Source organism: Hyperolius riggenbachi, chromosome 3 (genome assembly GCF_040937935.1).
Source record: "Hyperolius riggenbachi isolate aHypRig1 chromosome 3, aHypRig1.pri, whole genome shotgun sequence".
NCBI lineage: Eukaryota > Metazoa > Chordata > Amphibia > Anura > Hyperoliidae > Hyperolius > Hyperolius riggenbachi.
In genome coordinates, this window is record NC_090648.1 from 126,613,500 (window position 1) to 126,629,115 (window position 15,616).

At 42.4% G+C, this 15,616-nt stretch overlaps 1 protein-coding gene across 3 annotated transcripts in view; it reads left to right on the forward strand.

Annotated features, from left to right (window-relative positions):
* The first annotated feature begins 12,292 nt into the window (after window positions 1–12,292).
* Window positions 12,293–15,616, forward strand: part of TACR1 (tachykinin receptor 1) — a 317,380-nt gene continuing 314,056 nt past the window's right edge. For all 3 annotated transcript variants that reach the window (XM_068274903.1, XM_068274904.1, XM_068274902.1), the window contains exon 1: window positions 12,293–13,048. In XM_068274903.1, the coding sequence (XP_068131004.1) occupies window positions 12,657–13,048 (392 nt within the window). In that variant the 5' untranslated portion in view covers window positions 12,293–12,656. The remainder of the gene's footprint in view (window positions 13,049–15,616) is intronic.

Sequence of the window (15,616 nt, forward strand, 5' to 3'; positions counted from 1 at the left end):
TATATCAAGCCAGAACTTAAGAACAGCCTTTTTTATCTTAATAAAATTTCAACTGCTACATTTACAGCCCATTTCCTTAAATTACTTTTTAACCCCCCCTCCTTTCCCTAATAACTACCTGTGTTCCCTGTCCCCCCATACTCTCCACAAAAGGTCTTCACCCCTAATGGTACTGTTAAGTGAGGGTAAAAAGTTGAGTTTTACTTGGCTGGGACCTCTTTCAGCCCCCACACTCACCCCCCCCCCCCCACACACACAAGTATGTAAAGGTCCAATAGCAAAAGGAAGGGATCCGCACATGTTCTAAAATGATCCTTTATTATGGACGTATCCAAAAACACCAATCACGCATCTATAGCTAACATGTTTCAGACCTACTGGTCCTTAATCATAGCTAAAATAAAAATAAAAATGGCACAGAGAAACCATATATCACAGGGGGTGGCCCCAAGTTAACCGGGGATACGCCCTCCAACCTCACAGATGGGAGGGGATATTAACAGGGAAATGGGTATAGGGCTGTGACATATGGAACATCTTAATTGGAACCAACATTGTTCAAGTCAAAGAAACCAACTAGTAGCAACCCCACTCCAAGTGTAACAATAAAATAATAAAATCAACTAAATATAAAATAAAAGTAAAAAAGAGAGAGAAAAATAGGGGGCGGCCCCATGACAGCATTATGTGATTAAAGCTAAGTCCCATCGAAAGTTCAAACCTTGAGGAAGTCTCGTACCTAGCCTAAAGATCCATAAGGCCTCGCGGCTTTTAAGCGGTTTGGATATATCTCCACCCCTCACATTCTGAGACACCCTTTCCAGGCCATGAAAAGAGAAAGAGGACATATCGCCATGATGTACTTGGCGAAAATGCTTCGCTACATTCGAGACATTTGAGCTTAACCATCCAGGGCCGCAATAGTGTTCACCAATTCTAGCACGCAAAGGCCTGTAAAGGTCCAGTGGTGTGCTTCTGCTACCCTGCTTTGTGCCGTTGTCAGCCCTGCACATGCACAGAATAGGAGGCTATGGGAGCACTATCAAGGAGGCATAATGGAGCAGACCAGGAGGACACATAGGGCTCGATTCACAATGCGGTGATAACCCAGTTAAAGACTTTAGGCGTGATAACCATTTTTATCATGCCTAAACTCAGTTTAGGCATGATAAGTTTAGGCATGATAAGTTTAGGCATGATAAGTTTAGATAAGTTTAGATCGCGCGCAAAGTCCCGCATGCAAAGCAGCGCCATTAAACTCTATGCAAAGTGCACCAGACTTTGCTAGCGCAAAACTTTTGATCAGCTGTGCACTGCGGTGCTAACCCAGTTGGTGCTTAAACTTATCACGCCTAAAAACGTATCGCACCTAGAATTTATCATACCTAAACTTATTATCACACCTAAACTTATCATGCCTAAACAGAGTTTAGGTGTGATAAAGGGCTTTTCACTAGCGTGGTAACTGTTAGCACCGCTTTGTGAATCAGGCCCATAGGGTCCCCGGATACTGAGAGGGGCTGGTAGAAGCCCCAGGCAAGTAACACTCAACTTCTTTGCTCCGCTTAAGGTTTCCTTTAGGAGTCACCTGTCCCCAACATCTTACTAGATACATATAGAGCCATTTAAGCTCTGACTGGTGCTTTCCTAACAAATACTTATTAAGGTTTTTGTTTGGTTTTTAACCTAAGTGCAGTTAGGTACAATGAATAAAAAAATATATATAGGCAGGGAGAAGTTAGAGGTTGCCACTACAGTGACATAACATATATAACTCAACGTTGGGAACATGCAGTGGATGTAGATGGACTGCAAGCACACCCCTTCTTACGAACCTCTTCAGCGTGCTCAAGCTGTACAGTTTGGTTTCAAGTGGATAGAGATAGAAGAAAAAATGGCACTGCTGCGACTGTTCAATTTATTGCTGAGATATCAAACGGTGCAAAAAGTACAACATCAATAAAAGCTGTAATTGGTGATGCACATACCATGTGAGAAGAGGCGTGGGTGGTGGTGGGTGCAGGGCACTGGATGCCTGACGGCCGTTTCGCGCCAAGCAGCGCTTCTACGGAGCCTCCTGATGGTCAAGACAGGTAAATCCGACAATAAATTCAGATAAAAAATAATCAGGCTTAAAAATGTCTTCAAAAAATAGCACACACAAAAAAAAACCCTCACAAAAACACCCAAACAAACAAAAAATAATAATAATATATCAGTGTTGTATATTCAAAATTTAATATTGAATAATCATATTTCCTCGATGATGATACTCACATATTTTATGCTATACGAATGTACATTATTCATTTATTCCCTGGTGAATTCACTGTATTTTGATTTGTATTGCTTCGTAGCACTTTCTGGAGACATTTTTATACCTGATTAGATTAAATAATAATTTATTGTTTCATGAATGATTTGATTTTGTTGGAAATGTGATGGGGTTTCATCTGCCTTGACCCATGTCAGTTGTTACTTACTAAAGTGATGCCAGTCTATGATTCAGAGTTCAGATATATTTATTATTGTTTTATGTATTTTGGATGAGAGCACATCACTCAGTATATCTAGCTCAAGTCATTTGCTGGTACACTGAATCACAAGTTATATATAAAGTCCTCAACATTCTGTAAGCATTCACAACCGGTCACTTGTGTTGAGGTCAGGGGGTACTTGATCTTGTCACAATCAATTTAATATAGTTAAGTTCTAAGATTAAAAATAAGATTAATCATTCCTAAGTAAGTATTTTATATTTTAAGGTGGCCACTAATGGTCCAATTTCTAGCAGAAAATCGATTAAAAATTCTGATCGCATTGGTGGTTGTAAATAATCTCCGTTGATGGGCACAATCAATTACATACGATTATAAAATTAGTCATCTGATTGGATTTTCATCAAACCAAAATTTGGGTTTTCTTGTTGGATGTGATAGATAGGAAGCAAAGACTGGTTCATTGATGGTGTAGTGAACGATTTTTCGCTAGAAATTGGATCGTCAGTGGCCACCCTTAGTTAATAGAAAGCACAAGGGAATGTTGGGAAAGCATGTAAACAAACGTTTGGAGTACACTCGAAATAATATATAGTGTATACCTATTTCAAGGGGTACTTGAGGTGATGTCACCCTTATCAGGGGGAAGTGGTGAACACTTGTTTTCTAAACATAATTACATATTTTGGTTGAAAAAGGCATCCATCCATCCATCAAGTTCAACCAGAAGAAAAGAAAAATATATGTATGTATATATATATATATATATATATATATATATATATATATATATATATATATATATATATATATATATATATATACAGTGGTGTGAAAAACTATTTGCCCCCTTCCTGATTTCTTATTCTTTTGCATGTTTGTCACACTGATGAGCAGATGTTTCTGCTCATCAAAAACCATTAACTATTAGTCAAAGATAATATAATTGAACACAAAATGCAGTTTTAAATGATGGTTTTTATTATTTAATGAAAAAAAAACCTCCAAATCTACATGGCCCTGTGTGAAAAAGTGATTGCCCCCCTTGTTAAAAAATAACTTAACTGTGGTTTATCACACCTAAGTTCAATTTCTGTAGTCACCCCCAGGCCTGATTACTGCCACACCTGTTTCAATCAAGAAATCACTTAAATAGGAGCTATCTGACACAGAGAAGTAGACCAAAAGCACCTCAAAAGCTAGACATCATGCCAAGATCCAAAGAAATTCAGGAACAAATGAGAACAAAAGTACTGTAATTGAGATCTATCAGTCTGGTAAAGGTTATAAAGCCATTTCTAAAGCTTTGGGACTCCAGCGAACCACAGTGAGAGCCATTATCCACAAATGGCAAAAACATGGAACAGTGATGAACCTTCCTAGGAGTGGCCGGCCGACCAATATTACCCCAAGAGCGCAGAGAAAACTCATCCGAGAGGCCACAAAAGACCCCAGGACAACATCTAAAGAACTGCAGGCCTCACTTGCCTCAATTAAGGTCAGTGTTCACGACTCCACCATAAGAAAGAGACTGGGCAAAAACGGTCTGCATGGCAGATATCCAAGGAGCAAACCACTTTTAAGCAAAAAGAACATTAAGGCTCGTCTCAATTTTGCTAAAAAACTTCTCAATGATTGCCAAGACTTTTGGGAAAATACCTTATGGACCGACGAGACATAAGTTGAACTTTTTGGAAGGTGCATGTCCCGTTACATCTGGCGTAGAAGTAACACAGCATTTCAGCAAAAGAACATCATACTAACAGTAAAATATGGTGGTGGTAGTGTGATGGTCTGGGGTTGTTTTGCTGCTTCAGGACCTGGAAGGCTTGCTGTGATAGATGGAACCATGAATTCTACTGTCTACCAAAAAATCCTGAAGGAGAATGTCCGGCCATCTGTTCGTCAACTCAAGCTGAAGCGATCTTGGGTGCTGCAGCAGGACAATGACCCAAAACACAGCAGCAAATCCACCTCTGAATGGCTGAAGAAAAACAAAATGATTCAGGTCAAAGTCCTGACCTGAATCCTATTGAGATGTTGTGGCATGACCTTAAAAAGGCGGTTCATGCTAGAAAACCCTCAAATAAAGCTGAATTACAAAGATGAGTGGGCCAAAATTCCTCCAGAGCGCTGTAAAAGACTTGTTGCAAGTTATCGCAAACGCTTGATTGCAGTTATTGCTGCTAAGGGTGGCCCAACCAGTTATTAGGTTCAGGGGGCAATTTCTTTTTCACACAGGGCCATGTAGGTTTTGAGTTTTTTTTCTCACTAAATAATAAAAACCATCATTTAAAACTGCATTTTGTGTGCAATTATGTTATCTTTGACTAATAGTTAACGGTTTTTGATGAGCAGAAACATTTAAAGGGACTCCGAGCTCAGAAAAAAAAGTAAAGTTGTACTCACCAGGGGCTTTTTCCAGACCAGTGCTGGTCGGGAGGTCCCACGCCGGCGTCCTGGCTCCTCTCCTTCTCCCCGCTCCGGAATGGCTGGCAGGCCGCAGCCCGGGCGACACTCTCCCGAGTGTCGGGCTGCTTCTTCCGCATATGACGCGGATTACGTCACACGCCGGCCGCCTCGCGTCATCACGGCGGCCGGCGTGAAAGTACTGCGCATGCGCGAACAAAGCGCGCATGCGCAGTACTTTCACGCCGGCCGCCGTGATGACGCGAGGCGGCCGGCGTGTGACGTAATCCGCGTCATATGCGGAAGAAGCAGCCCGACACTCGGGAGAGTGTCGCCCGGGCTGCGGCCTGCCAGCCATTCCGGAGCGGGGAGAAGGAGAGGAGCCAGGACGCCGGCGTGGGACCTCCCGACCAGCACTGGGCTGGAAAAAGCCCCTGGTGAGTACAACTTTACTTTTTTTTCTGAGCTCGGAGTCCCTTTAAGTGTGACAAACATGCAAAAGAATAAGAAATCAGGAAGGGGCAAATAGTTTTTCACACCACTGTATATATAGATATATATATATATATATATATATATATATATATATATATATATATATAGTTCCCGACTTACGAATGCCCGCTTACGAACAACCCGCCAATACGAACGGCATGGATTCTGTGTTTCCATGGGAACAAGTCAAACATTTTTTTTTTAAATTGGACTTGTCGTTTTTGAGAAAATCGATTTTAAAAAATTCTGAGAAGACATGGCTTATAAACTTTTATAAGCAGGCACAGAGGGCAGATGTGACACAGAGGGGGACGTTGGAGGCACAGAGAAGGTACAGAGGACAGAGATGGCACAGTGTTCCGACGAAAGAACAGATTCAGGTTAAGAACGAACCTACAGTCCCTATCTCGTTTGTTAACCGGGGACTACCTGTATATACAATATCTATCTATATATATATATATATATATATATATATATATATATATATATATATATATATATAGTTAGTACATTTCTGTCCTGCACTCTCACGTAGCCCAGTTGATCCAGGGAAAGGCAAAACAAAAAACAAAAAAAAACCTTACAAGGCTTGGGCCCAACTCCAGGTGGCAGTCAGACAAAATCCCAGGATCAACTCTGCTGGGAATTACTCAGTAATTATAGCCAAGGATGTCCTTCAATGCAAAGAAGGCATTCAAGCTTCCTTTAAATACAGATATAGAATTGGTCATAACTACTTCCTGTGGTAACATTTTCTACATTTTAGCAACTCTTACTGTAAAGAACCCCTTCCTAAATAGATGGTAAAACAAGACTTTTTTTCCATATAATTTCCATTATGTAATAAAAAAAATCGAACAAAGCATCCACTGAAAATAGATTCCTTACCAATGCAGCTCCATTGTTTTTTACTTCCCTTCTAAAAAGATAGTTTACCAACTCGAGGTTATTATAACAGGTAAGCCATACTGATAGCAATTTTTCAGACTTTTATTTGGTGGTAAAGCACATTCATTAAGTTTTGGACACAGCAAAATATGTATAATCCCATTTCCAAACAAAAATGCAGCAACCTGAAAACATTTCACTTTTAAAACTACATAAACTATTCTCTTTAGTTCCTGAATATTTACAAAACGTTGTAAAAAGAAGAGGAGAAAATACACTGAAGCGGGAATCTTGGGCGCCCGCTATCGTAACTAACTTGAGCGCTGCCATGGGCACCATTATAAATAACAGCTATAGCATGAAATTTGTTCGACCGCTATTAATCGTCAATTTCATACTTTAGCTGCTATGTATAGTGGTGCCAATGGCGATTCCACAACATTCTCCTAATTGCAGCAGATTGGCAGCGAGGGTCGGTTAAGGTTAGAGGTAGGTGGATGGTTAAAGTCAATGGGAAGTGAAAAAACAAAACAGATACTTACCTATGGAGAGGGAAGGCTCTGGGTCCTATAGAGCCTTCCAGCTCCTCTCATGGTCCCGCATTCCAGCGCTGGCTCTCCTGATTGGTCGAATACTGCTCTGTGGCACTGCAGGAGGCTTTGGAAGTCTTCGGGAGCCAGAGTGCTCTGTACTTACTTATGGGCCGCTCCTTACTGCGTATTTGTGAGTGCCCTCTCTCGCGCACTCGCCTGTGCAAAGTATGGAGCTGCCTGTCTTTGGGAGCACTCGGGTGCTCCCGAAGCCTCCTGTGGCGGGGGATTCAAACGCAGGACCTGCACTGGAATGAGTGGACCATGGGAGGAGCTGGAAGGCTCTATAGGACCCAGAGCCTTCCCTCTCCTTAGGTAAGTATCTGTTTTTTTTGTTTAGTTTTTTTAAGCTTCCCATTAGCTTTAAGGTTAGGCGTGAGGTTGTTTTTAAGGGTTAGGTGTGTGTGTGTGTGTGTGGGGGGGGGGGGGGGGGGGGTATTAAGGTTAGGCGTGGGGGGAACGGTTAAGGTTAGGTGTGGGGGGTGTTTTTAAAGGTTGGGTTTGGGGGGAGTTGAGTTAAGAGTTAGGCGTGGGGGTATGGTTAAGCTTCTTTTTTTTTAAGGGTTAGGCATGGAGGGGGGATGGTAAAAGTTAGGCATTGGTAAGGGAGGGTTCTGTGTGATAATAGTTGAGGTTAAGTTGTAATAAATTATTGGTATTATTTAACAATATTTTATCATGGTAATTTACACCTTTAAAACATAGAATGTCGGGTGCCTAAATTTCCTTGCGCCCCTTTTTCATCCATGCAGGCAACACAATAGCAAACTAGCCCCTGGCCTGTGCCCTGTTCCTTGAAATATGTTGCTGCTGGTATTAAAAAACAAAAAACAATATACCTTTCAAAAAACAATAATGTTTCTCAGTTTCAACATTTGCTATGATGTCTTTGTATTATTTTCAGTTCAATACAGGGTTTGCATGATTTGCAATTCATCACTTTCTATTTCCAACGACAATTTACACAGCATTCCATCTGTTCTGTAAAGTAGGTTGTAATATCAGTTCAATGACGTGCCTACTGGAGTTTAGGGGAGGATGGACCAGGGAAATCCGTGCACTGTGAAGACACAAAGGAGACAAAGAACACCAGGAGCCAATAGTGCAATATGTCAAATTACCAGGAGACAGGTGGTCCCCGACTTCCGAACACCCCAGCTACGAGCGACCTGCCGATACAAACAACCTGAAAATGTGAACTTTTATTCTCAAGCGGAAAAAACTTTTAAATGACTTTCTAGTTTTTGAGAAAATTTATAAAACAATTTCAAAGAAAAACTGTTTTTTAAATAAATAAAATAAAATGTTGCAGTAGTACACTGAGGGCACAGGGGTACAGAGGTGACACAGTGTGGGGACAAATGGGGACACTGAAGGCACAGCGGAATAGAGGTGACACAGAGGGGGACACTGGAGGCACAGGGGAGGTGGTGCAGGGTACAGAGATGGCGCAGTGTTACGACTTATGGACAGATGGAGCTTAAGAACAAATCTTGTTTATAAACTGGGGACTACCTATTAGAAGTGAGCTCTTGGAATGGGAACAGTCCAGAGTTCGAATTTTCACATTAGATTTTTGCAGTTCCGTAAGTAGTAACGTGTCCTGGTATAGGTAGAAAGGTGTCCCCCATATAGGTAAAAAGGTATCCCCCGTATAGGTAGAAAGGTGCCCTGGTATCAGTAGTAAGGTGTCCCTGGTATCAGTAGTAAGGTGTCCCTGGTATCAGTAGTAAGGTGTCCCTGGTATCAGTAGTAAGGTGTCCCTGGTATAGGTAGTAAAGTGTCCCTGGTATCAGTAGTTAGGTGTCCCTGGTATCAGTAGTAAGGTGTCCCTGGTATAGGTAGTAAGGTGTCCCTGGTATCAGAAGTAAGGTGTCCCTGGTATTAGTAGTAAGGTGTCCCTGGTATCAGTAGTAAGGTGTCCCTGGTATCAGTAGTAAGGTGTCCCTGGTATCAGTAGTAAGGTGTCCCTGGTATTAGTAGTAAGGTGTCCCTGGTATCAGTAGTAAGGTGCCCCAGTATAAGTAGTAAGGTTCCCTGGTATCAGTAGTAAGGTGTCCCTGGTATTAGTAGTAAGGTGTCCCTGGTATCAGTAGTAAGGTGTCCCTGGTATCAGTAGTAAGGTGTCCCTGGTATCAGTAGTAAGGTGTCCCTGGTATCAGTAGTAAGGTGTCCCTGGTATTAGTAGTAAGGTGTCCCTGGTATCAGCAGTAAGGTGTCCCTGGTATCAGTAGTAAGGTGTCCCTGGTATCAGTAGTAAGGTGTCCCTGGTATTAGTAGTAAGGTGTCCCTGGTATCAGTAGTAAGGTGTCCCTGGTATCAGTAGTAAGGTGTCCCTGGTATCAGTAGTAAGGTGCCCCAGTATAAGTAGTAAGGTACCCTGGTATAGGTAGTAAGGCACCCCAGTATAGGTAGAAAGGTGTCCCCCATATCAGTAGTATGGTGGCCCAGTATAGGTAAAACGTTTCCCCCGGTATAGGTAGTAAGGTGCCCCAGCATAGGTAAAACGTTTCCCCCGGTATAGGTAGAGAGGTGCCCCAGCATAGGTAGAAAAGTGTCTCACCTAATCAATGGCTTCAGCGGTGAACACAGACACCTCTCCTCCTGCACCCTGATTTTTGCCTCTAAACCTAGGTGTGTCTTATATTCTGGAGCATCCTATACGCCGAAAAATATGGTACTAACAATTTTCCGGTTGCAATAAGATGCAGCCACCGATAAGGTGGTATTTCTGTAGGCGTTAAAGAGGAACTCCAGTGAAAATAATTTAATATAAAAAGGTGCTTAATTTTTACAATAATTATGTATACATGATTTAGTCAGAGTTTGCTCATTGTAAAATCTTTCCTCTCCCAGATTCACATTCTGACATGTATTACATGGTGACATTGTTACTGTGGGCAGATTATGTAGCTGTTCTGGCTTTAACAGACAGCTATAAACAGCCATTTCCTGTGTGTGTCATTGTTACATTGTGGCAGTTTGCCCAGAGTACCGTACGGTACCAGAGCCTCTTGTGGGAGGGGTTTCAGCACAAAATCAGTCATACAGCGCCCCCTGATGGTCTGTTTGTGAAAATCATTATATTTTTCATGTAAAAGTGGGTATCAGCTACTGATTGGGATAAAGTTCAATTCTTGGTCGGAGTTTCTCTTTAAGTAAACCAAGGGTCTTATCTATTTGCTATAAATACCTCACAATCCTTGCAAGATCCCTTGTAATTAATGTTTCTAGACACTTATATTTGCACACAAAAAAAACCTCTCCACCTTCTGATTGTATGTTCTAGCAATGTCAGTCAACAGGAATAGGTGTCCCTGGTATCAGTAGTAAGGTGTCCCTGGTATCAGTAGTAAGGTGTCCCTGGTATCAGTAGTAAGGTGCCCCAGTATAAGTAGTAAGGTTCCCTGGTATAGGTAGAAAGGTGTTTTTCTGTTTTTCTTTTAAATTGGCCAATAAATGGTATTATCCTGAGTAAACATTTCCTGACTGTAAAATACAAGCTCTGCAGCAATGGTTAGCTACTAAGATAAGGAATAATGCACACAGTGTTTCTCTTCCTCCTGCTTCTTTCCCTCTCCTTGCTTGTAAGAGTCCTCATAGGAAAATCTGCTCTGCGCCTCTGAGGTCTGTTTATTACGTTTACATTTGGTTCATAGCATTGCTGAGCTAGTTGGCTATAATATTACCACTTGGGTTAGGCAAATATCCAAAGCTCCCCATACAAGCAATGATTTTGATCACCCAAATGGTCCCCGCCAGCCAGCCAGCCAGCCCTTGTAGCTTACTGGTATCAAGGAATACTAAAAATAGATCTCTTCGAACGTCACAGGGACAATTGTCTAAAGAGGGGCATCCAATTTGTAAGGGCCCTTTCCCCCTAAGAAACATGATCATACTTCAATGTGATCATTTTTCCTTCTATTTCCACTACTGCGATTCCGCCGCAATCTGATGGGTGTACTGTGCGGTTTGTGAAGGGAGAAAAATATTTTAAATTGCCGGATCATGGAAAACTGACATAGCAGTGTGATTGCTATGCAATTTTCCTGCACTCCAATACTTTGTATAGGAGCTGAGCACTGAAAAAAATGCAGCCTGCACGACAATTGCAATCAGGAAGAATCTGGTTGCATGCAGTGCACTAATGGAAACAAACAAGCTCAGTTTAAAGTGACTGAACAGAAGTAAAACATGCCATACTGAACTTACCTGGGGTGAGGTCCCTCCGTGTCCTCTGGGCTCCCTCCGTTCTCCCGCTGGTGGTTTCCTTTAGCTGCACGAATTGGCAGGGAATTTTGCGCAACTGCACATGCGTGGCCCATCCGCGCACCCATCTCACTCACACGCTTGTTGCCGTGACATGCTGCACATGCTTGGTTAATTTCCAGAACACTCCTGGCGACGGGTGTGCAAGCGAGATGGGCATGCGGACAGGCCACGCATGCGCAGTTGCGCACGGCTCCCGGCCAAGTCGCACAGCTAATGGAGCCACCAGTGGGTGAATGGAGGAAGCCCAGAGGACTCCGAGGGACTTCATGGACTACAGGGGACTGGAGGAAGCCCAAGGTAAGTTCAGTATGGCATTTTTTACTTGGGTCACTTTAAGCCTAACGTTTGCGATTCACAAGGTATCGGAATCTGATTGCAAAACGCTTTAGTAGAAAAGGGTCCACATTTCCTTTAACTTATTTCATTGCCTTCTGGACAGACAGGGGATTAGGATATTTATGAGTAGTTGGTACAGACAGAAATCAGAAACAAAATGGGAAGAGAGTAACCTTCCCACCTCTATCCAAAACTAAGAGAACTGCTGCCTCTACGCCCATATAATGTAAATAAATGCTGAAAGCTATTTCTCATTTGCCCCGTCTGCAGGGTGACCCTGAGGGGCGGGGCTTAACCTCTATCTGATCATACATCCCTGTCTGGTTCACATTAGTCACGATAATGACAGGACAGCCCACCCTAATACATTTCATTAACTCAGCATTCTGCCATTGAAGCTTCCGTTTCCTATTTATTTATAGCAGCTGCTAGTAACATCTATTATCTGTACTGCGATGCCGTGGCTGGCTGATACATTTCCATTTAATCTAATGAGCTTCTGCATACCTGTTTATAGGCATGAACATAGAACATTACATGTGTACATACTGGGAGTTAAAAAAAAAAAAAAAAAGGGTCACGAAGATGTGACGTAAAAGAGCCCAGCAATGCAGTGGTTAAACGTAAAGTGTGCATTGCAATAGCTTAGCTTTTTCTGCATGGAGTTTGATTTCTTGCCTGGGATCAGCAGCAGCCTTGCGCTGGCCACGCCCACTGTCACCAATCCCCCGCCTCTCCGGATGACACTGACTTTTAAATCCCCTCTCAGCGTCTCATAGTATAACTCTGGAAACATGAATCACACGGCAGGCACTCGCAGGAGAAGGGACAGCACCATCCTCACCCCTCTCTGAGCTGCATGGCTCTGCAGCACACAGCAGCACACTGTCACACTTTATACTTGGATCTGATTGCTGCTGCTGCTGATTATAATTTTATAGTCAGATCTGGCTGCAGCCTGTAGCAGCTGCTGCAGTGTTTGCACTGGTCTCTCCTGTCTGTTCCCATCCTCTGGTGACATTCCTTTGGATGCCACAGCTTGCCCATGGGACTAGTCCTGGCCAATGTAATGACTACTCCTAGCTGATTGCACCTCTGTGTTCTCTGGACTGTGACTTTGCTCTTGGAGGGATTGCACCACCAGCCTGTTGATAAAACTCCAACCATGAATAATATCTCAGCGCAGAACGATTCAGCCCTTAATAATAATGACACTGTAGGGAATGGAACTGGCAACCCCTTTATCCAGCCGCCTTGGCAGATAGCCCTCTGGGCTGTAGCCTATTCCATCATAGTCCTTATCTCTGTAGTTGGGAATATCATTGTCATGTGGATCATACTAGCCCACAAAAGAATGAGGACTGTCACCAACTATTTCCTGGTCAACTTGGCTTTTGCTGAAGCCTCCATGTCAGCCTTCAACACTGTGGTCAACTTCACCTATGCCGTCCACAACCACTGGTACTATGGACTGATCTACTGCAAGTTCCACAACTTCTTCCCAATCTCTGCTGTGTTCACTAGCATCTACTCCATGACAGCCATTGCCCTGGACAGGTGAGAGGCATCATGATATATATGTGGATAGACATACCAGGGGCTCTGTGATATTAGATACATTAGGATATCTATCAGTGGCTTAGTTAAGGGGCTTGGGGCCCCAGTGCTAGTTTTACATGGGGCCCCAAGCTCTCTATTAATATGAAGCCCCAAAACCTATCAAGGACAGTTGCAATATCAGAGATGTGTATTTAGAGTAAGGAAACAGTTTGTTGAGTATTACCACTACGCAATGCACATATAGAGGTGTTCATTACCAGCATAGCACCAATGCAAAGCTAATAAGATGGATGAAGGTGGGCCCCTCTAGTTCAGGGGCCCCGGTGTGGTCCCAACCTCTATGCCCCCAATTGCTATACCACTGCTATCTATGATCTATCAGTTATCTATGTCACCAGTTTATTTGCACCTGTTACTATTTGAGCTAATCTGTGACTTTTAGACATGACTATATTACAACCTATATACTTGAAAGTGGGAATATGTTAACTTATTTAGCATACAGTATGTATAAGTCCTGCATTAAAGGCACTAGCAGCTGTATAATACGTTTATATTGGTTACTTACCTATCTCTCCTACACAAAGTATGTGTTACTTTCATGTTCTAGTCCATATTGAGCTATGATAGAAGGTCCTTGTGTAGAAGTAAAATGCATGAAGCTTTCAGCTGTCCATGTAGGAAGCCTCACTGTAAGCAAGGAGAAGCATTGGGCTGTCAGCTAGAAAGTGCAGCCCTTTGCAGAGGTTGCTGAGAATTCAGAGAATTTGTGAAGCGGCTGCACACAGCAGAGCTGGTAGGGCAAAGCATGTAAGAGTGGTGTGTCTCCAGTGTGACAGATCAGGCAGGATCTGAGGGTTTTTATCAGGTGACAAACTGTCACTCTGTGATCCCAGTTGTTGGCAGCTAGTGTCAAATTGTTGCTAACTTGACACAGACAAAGATGCAGCAAGTAATCGCCATCTGTGCTTGTGGGATAAAAATGCAACCCAGCTGATGAAAAATAGAGTCAAAGTTCCAACAGAAGTGTGACTTGTGTTACAATAAAGCAGTCTTGCCAGCTGGAACAGCCTGAGATTTGAGGAGCGTGTCACTGGAGATGTCCTTGCAGTTTAGCACTGATTTTAGTGTACTAGTACAGCTGTACCATGACACTACATATTGGCTTCTTCAATTTTTAACATGCTAAAAAGCATTGGGAATTCAGTTCAGTAAAGCTGCCACAACTGGGTATATCATTTTTTTAAGATGATCAGGGACAATACTAATGGTAGGTTCAGGGGCACCTAAGCTAAGTTCAAGCACCTGAGGTTTTTTTTTTTTGGGGGGGGGGGGGGCTGTTTAAATAATTCTGGTAGCTATGTAATTTGCTTATATTGCTATGTGTATGTGTTGGACACCTTAGCTGTGTAGCTGTGAAAAGTTATGTCTCTGTACCTGTTAGATGGTTATAAGACCGAGACACTTTGCAGAGTGGTGGAAGTGATGGAATGCTATAGCAAAACATTATTCATTCAACAGTCGGTTTTGAAAAGCTGTGAATTGTAATTCCATCGTCATTCAGTGTGTCTGCTCAATAGCAGCAGTCACCTGTAGGCAGTGTAATGTGTAAGAGCCGTGGTTTGCGCAAAGGCAGCGACTTGCCTAGATGTGATTAGCAGCTGCTGACAAGATGTGTTGGCTGGATTGATAATCAATCCATGGTGTGTAGCGATAGCTGTGCTGTAGGTATAAGGGAGAAATGTCCTGACCCTTCTGTGCAATAAGACTGTGCAGAGAGCAGGGATGATGGGCAGGATGCTGTAACCCATGGCAACCAATCCCATGACATCAATCTAATTAAATATGGGTGCTGATTGGTTGCTAAGGGTTACTTCAATTTCACGCTATCCTCTGCATAGGTCCTGTATTATGTAATACATAATTCACAAATAACAATTTACACACCATTTTCCTCTGTTTTGCAGAAAAACCCTGCTGTGTAAAGGTCATTAAGATACAATTAAAAATACTGCATTGAGCTGGGTGGTTTCATGAAAGCAGGTTGTAATGTATGCTGTAATTGTGTAGTTCTGCCTCATTTTCTTTACAGCTGTTGAGTTGTTGTACAATGGAGTTTGCTTTTATGCTTATTATTATGCATTTATATAGCTCTGACATATTTCCACAGTGCTGTATCAATGTAGAAACATCAAATCAAACAAAAATTCAGTTAGAAATCAGAGCCTCAGTCGATTGGTTTGTATCACAATATTGATCAATCACTCTTTAATCGAGAAAGGCACTAATTATAATCAACTGTGCGCTGGGAAAGGTAGGGGGGTAGCAGCAAGGGGGTTAATAGCCACCTTGCTTTGTCTTGCATGATCAGGACATAACTAGCATTAGACAGTGGCCACTAATGACCCAATATTTTTTTTCCCAATCTTACCAAATCTATGCAGTAGAAGGGGGACAGAGCGTAAATATACTCAATGGATACGTTAGGCAGTCCATTATATTACATTGGAATGGTAAGATCGAACAACAAAGATAGGATCATTAGTGAGTACCTTTAAACTGGTC